Source organism: Psittacula echo (assembly GCF_963264785.1).
Source record: "Psittacula echo genome assembly, chromosome: 2".
NCBI classification, from domain to species: domain Eukaryota; kingdom Metazoa; phylum Chordata; class Aves; order Psittaciformes; family Psittacidae; genus Psittacula; species Psittacula echo.
The window spans coordinates 1,510,908-1,516,907 of NC_137737.1; the positions used below are offsets into that span (position 1 = coordinate 1,510,908).

Sequence of the window (6,000 nt, forward strand, 5' to 3'; positions counted from 1 at the left end):
AACAAGAAAATAGCCTTGTTTTGACAGCTGGTCAGCTGCCACAGACTGCTACTCACCACTTCTTTCATTTGCTTCTTATTTTCATGTAGTATTGTACTTCATCTGTGTTTAACCATTTGTTTTGGGTTCCCTCTTGCCCCTCACCAGTTGTCACCTTAAAAGAACTAGTACTGGAGGAAAATGTTCATATGGCCTTGAGTTTATATGGTGTTGGTTACTTTTACGTGTGGATGGTTAGTGAAAATGGGCAAGCAGGAAGGATAAAATGAGACATTAATAGTGAACCAGATGTGTTGACCATGTGTTTGATATATAACCTGCTTTCCTTTAAGGATGAATGGCAAAGTCTGAATCCAAGTAGATGTTGTTAATTATGTTTCAGTCATCACTGAAAGTTAAGTCAGCTCCTTTCTCTTTTTGGAATACTTTCTGTGCATGATTTGCATCAGAACAGTTTGGAGTTTGGTTGTGGTGGGTTTTTGTTTGCTTTTTTGTTTTGTTTTGATTGGATATTTTAAAGAAATTAAAATGAAATTACTATTTTTTGATAGGGTTTAGGTTTTAGATTTTTCTGGTCTGAGCGACTTTTGCGTACATTCTGGTAGATATCCTCTGCTGGGTGATTGTAACACTTCCAAACACATTCAGTTCTTTTTCTATTTCATTTTAAGCCACACATATTCAAAACTGCAACAAGAAGCCAGTGATTCGTTTTGATCTTTGTGGAACAGCAAAAAGTTGTTACAAGGTTGTGTAGCAATCATCACTGGATTAAAATCATCCTATTCGATTGGGCATTTAATATGAAACTTGCTATTTAAAACCTGTAGCACCATCATGTGGATTAGAGGGCTTGTACAGCTTGAAGAATCCAGTGAAATCCAGGAAGCAGTTACTATAATGTACATAGAGAAAATAATAAATAATGAACATTATTTTTATAGGTGAAGTTTATTAATAGCTTTCTAAAGGGAAATGTTCCATCTAACACTCTCATGAATTACTGATGTTCAGTTGCCCAAAGTTGCTATCACTTCAAAAGTGTGACCACAGCGTTCAGCACGGGTGTAATGTGTAACTTACTCTTGGGCTCACTTTAAACAGTGAAGATTTAGAGAGGAAATGGATCTTTTGTCTGCAGTGCTCTTTAAATTTTGATTATGTCCATTAATTTTTGTATTTATTTGAACGGGAAGGAAAAAGATGCCTTAAGATCACTTGGAACGTGTTAATTCTGGGGGGTTGTAACTTTGATTTCCTCTCTTCCCATGACCAGGTTCTACTAAAGGCAGAAAGTCAGGAGTTTATTAGCCTAAATATAATGTAAAAGAATTGTGGGGGAGGAAAAGATACTGTATGAAATGTCTTTTTGTGGAGAGCTTAACTGAACAGTTAATATAATAATGCAAGTTGAGTTGAAGTTAACAGTGCATACAGTGGTGTTAATTACCTTAATGCTTCAGCATCTTGATCGTGTTTTTTACAGATGCCCTAACGTAACAGACACAAATAAAGGTGGTTCTTATCTAACTTGTTCTGCATTTATGGCAGGAGCCCGTTGGCACAGATGGAGGAGGAAAGGAGGGAGCATGTAGCCAAGATGAAAAAAATGGAAATGGAGATGGAGCAGGTGTTTGATATGAAAGTCAAAGAAAAAGTTCAGAAACTGAAGGACTCTGAGGCTGAGGTAACGAAAACGTCTTAAACCCGCATATGCAGAGGCTGAGCAAGTGTAGGGATGACTCTCTTTGCCAAGACTTTACAACATAGCATCTGCCTAGGAACTGATTCCACGCTTAGGTTCTGGGATTAAAAATAGCTCAGTTATTCTTTGTCAGCTTGCTGTCATTGCTGAAATGGTATAAACCCAAACCTTAAAGTGTAACTTTCATGTTCGCATGCATTGTCTGTTTATTTTCACAGTCACAGTATGATAAAGTACTCCTTAATTTTCTTTTTATGCCTGTTTTCCTTCCATGTGCTTTAAAATGTCCTTGGGAGTTTCATGGTTTACATAAGCCAATGTAGTAATGAGAATTTGCTATGCATGTTAAGAAAACATGTCAGGAATTTGCTAAGATGTCGATAAGAGATCATCTACATGAGCATTTCTAGGCTAAGAAGGAGGGATATGTTATTGTCAGTGTTTTGGTGTCACTTGAACATACATTTATATTAAATTATTAAAATATTTTGTGTTTTAATTCCTGTCATCTCCAGGGGAAGTCCTCACAGTGAACCTGGTTTTTGTGTGCTTCAAGCAGCTCTTGTTAAAGACAGTATAAAATTGCATTTCAGTACAAAATGAATTCTAAGTTTTAGGAGGGCAGTTTCGCGTAAGAAGCCAAAGAGAGAAGTTCCTAAAGAAAGTTTGGCTCCAAATCTGAGGGGAAGTGAGGAAACTTGGAGAGGTAGTTGGAATACTTGGCAGCCTAAGCGCTGTAAGGAGCCAAGGCATACTGGATCAGAGGAAAAAATCAATCCAGATGATTTAGTTGGGTTTTTTTTCTTTTGGAGAAGTGAATAGATAAGGACACTCCTGAGCAACTTGAGGATTTTAAATCTTGATGCTTTATCTGGGTCACAGTGTTTAATTAGTCACTTGATATATCCTTCTTCAATTTCTGTCTTGAACCTTTATGAACCCGTTTATACTTCTGGCCTCCACACTCCTCATTACATGAAAACCAAACATGCATATATCTGTCCTTTTGGTTTTCATGTTACTACCTCATCTGTAAAAGGAAATATGTTTAAAAGGGTTTGTGTAAGACAGGAACTTTCAAGAGAGCAAGGAAAGAGGGAGTTTGATTTTATTCAGAACCATGTTAGACCACACTGAAGGTATCGCTTCTCCTGACCGAGTATCCGTTCTCACATTCAACACATTTGGTTGTCAGTCTGTCCTGTTAACTTGCAGGAGAGACTTCTACTCTTCTAGCAGTGCAGGCAGTTCACTGCAATAATACTAATAATAATTCATTTAATTAATGAATAAATTAACCCACTTCATAAGAATGGCTTCCCAAGAATGGCTTCCCAGGTAGCTCCGAAACCAGTGTCTGGGGTTTTTTTCCCAGGTAAAGTCGGAGATGCTGCTGATTTATGCATTACAGATACTTGGATGCTCTGCAACTTGCTTCTTACCAGTTGCATGAAATATCTAAGTATTCTTAAATGTCCTTTTGCTTGCCACATGTAGCTGCTTACAACTCCTGTTTGTAACTCGGGCAGCATTTGGGGTGTTTTCTGTTAACTGCAAAGAGAGGCTATGGGATTAACATCCCTTTTGTTTCTGCTCTTGGCAGTATCTATAACCTTAGAGGTTTTGGTCTAAGAGTTACTTTCTCTGAAGAGAAGATACAGTACTGTATTTTCGTGCATTGGTATAGCTGTTTATTACTCCAGCTCCAAAAGTTGCTGTGTTTTCTGCACTTACTGATGCTGTTCATAACTTCCTGTATAGCTGCAACGACGCCATGAGCAAATGAAAAAGAGTTTGGAGGCACAACACAAAGAGTTAGAGGAGAAGCGTCGCCAGTTTGAGGATGAGAAAGCCAACTGGGAAGCTCAACAACGTATTTTGGAACAACAGAATTCTTCCAGGTAATTCTTCCTTTCTATGACATTGGAGTCTTGTCCTGCTGTTGTCAGTAAACGTTCTGTCTGAAAGGCAGTTTCTCTGGCAGTCATGGTCAAAGGTGGTTAAAAGTGTCACTGAACAGCCAAGAAAAATCTTGAGCTGCTTTTAGTTGCAGATGAGCACATCTCATCAGTTGGGATAATGATTAGCTTTGCAGATTTCAGTCTGCAAAATCACTGTATCCATACAGAGCTAGATCTCTCTAAAAAAATGAAGATTGTATTTGAAAGCTGGATTGAATCAGGCTTCTGAGGGATAAAGAGCTAAAGCTTTGGGGATGAAAGCATTTAATTCTCCTAGTCCTTGGAAGGGGAAATCTGGAGAGAAATGCATTGCTTGACTGCATGTTACATGCACATCTACTGTGTACATTATAAGCTTCATGTATGGTATTGCAACCAGTAAAGCTTTATAAAATGCCTATTTTAAACGGTGTCAATTAGTATTTAAAAAAATAAATCAATGCCTGCATGCATTGATTTAAGGAACTTTTTTTGTTATCTATCCTTTTAGAACCTTGGAAAAGAATAAGAAGAAAGGGAAGATATTTTAAATGCATCATTTTGACCACCAGTTATGTATTAGTTGCCAATATACCAGCCTGGACATCAGTGTTTGTTGGATCCGTTTGACCAATTTTGCACCAGTTGTATCCATCGTAATGGATTTAACAGCATGACAAATTCTTGTTAATTTTGATGGAGAATGAGATGCCTTGAATTGTCTGGGGTGTTTGTTGTGTACTTGGAAACATAACAGCTCTAAGTACCTTTTTTTGTCTTTCCTTTTTTTTTTTTTTTTTTTTTTTTTTTTTAAGAAACATGTCATTTTAATGCAAAATTGTACATTTTACTGTTGTACAATCATGTTCTGGTGGTTTGACAGTTTACAGGTTATTAAAAACTGCAAGGACTCGACGGTTTTTAGTGAGGATAAATTGCCATAATATGATGCAAATGATGCTTCTGTACTATTATAATACAAGAATTCCATTCAGTGCAGCATATACCATAATGTAATTTAGTCTAACACAGTTGACCCTATTTTTTGACACTTCCATTGTTTAAAAGTACACATGGAAAAAACAAAAGTTGTAGGCTTACAGTGCACCTAAGCTTTTTATAACAACCCTTCTATGTTTTGGATTCTTTAAATATATGCTATTCTCATTTAGTAACTTCTTTAGCCAGAAGGATCTCATTACTGCTTCATTTTTTGTAATAACATTTAATTTAGATATTTTTCCATATATTGGCCCTCCTAAATAGAATATAGCTTCTTTCGTATGGTAGGAACCAGTGAGTAAAACTTTTCCTTTAACTCCCTTTTTACATTTTATGGTAAGTAGCAGAAAAATGCATTTATAGGTCATTTCTAGGCAGAATTGTGGAGTTAACTACCAACCTGTTTCTACCTGTGTGCAGTCTTTCTTTCTTTTACTAGAAATGGGAATATGGCCTCAAGAAAAACATCACCATTTCACATTTAGCTGTATTCATATACTGCATTTCTGTATTTTTGTTTGTATTGTAAAAAGTCACATAATAAACAATGTTGTGATGTATAACACGCTGCTGTGTCGGGAATTGTAAAGGAATTACAGCCACATACTTCTCTGTTTGAACTTTCTCTCTTCTCTCCGGACTGGGTTGGCCTGTGTCTGGGATTTGGAATTGATTTAAGACAGAGAAAATGCCTGTGCGTTGTGGAAGTGTTGGGAAGCGCAGTTCCAGTGTACGTGGATGTGGCAAAACAAGGCTCTGTCGTGCCCAGCAGAGGGCACCAAGCCTCCACACGCGCTCTGCTGTCTCCCACCAGCTCCCTGATCACACCCTCTCTTCCTCCATCTGCGTGTAGCTAGCGAGCGTGCTTGGTAGCAGCACATAGAATCGCTCTCTGGGGCAACGGGCAGCAGAGCTTCTGAGCAATACTGGACCAGTGGAGGACAAGCAAGTCCCTGTGCACCTGGAGGTGCGCAGCGCTGAGCTATTTAAACCCGAAAATGAATCTTAGAAGCACAGACTGGTTTGTTTGGAAACAACCAATACAAACCAACAGAAGTACCTGAAGGAGACTGCAAATGCTGTGGCTGCCCCATCCCTGGCAGTGTTCAAGGCCAGGTTGGACACAGGGGCTTGGAGTCAACCTGCTCCGGTGGAAGGTGTCCCTGCCCGTGGCAGGGGTTGGAGCTGGATGAGCTTTAAGGTCCCTTCCAACACAAACCTGTCTGTGATAATTCCCACAGTAAGCAAAAGAGGAAATTTTTAATTGTAGGAGGATTGTTTTTGTCTTCATCAATGCAAGAAAACCCTCAAGATGATTTAGATGTAAATGGCTTAAAATTGTTTAAAAATACT

At 38.3% G+C, this 6,000-nt stretch overlaps 1 protein-coding gene across 1 annotated transcript in view; it reads left to right on the plus strand.

The window, feature by feature from the left end:
• Positions 1–5,097, plus strand: part of SEPTIN7 (septin 7) — a 54,464-nt gene extending 49,367 nt beyond the window's left edge. The window contains exons 11-13 of the mRNA XM_080611745.1: positions 1,552–1,687; positions 3,467–3,606; positions 4,157–5,097. Of these exons, the coding sequence (XP_080467871.1) occupies positions 1,552–1,687; positions 3,467–3,606; positions 4,157–4,196 (316 nt within the window). The 3' untranslated portion in view covers positions 4,197–5,097. The remainder of the gene's footprint in view (positions 1–1,551; positions 1,688–3,466; positions 3,607–4,156) is intronic.
• The last annotated feature ends 903 nt before the right edge of the window (positions 5,098–6,000 follow it).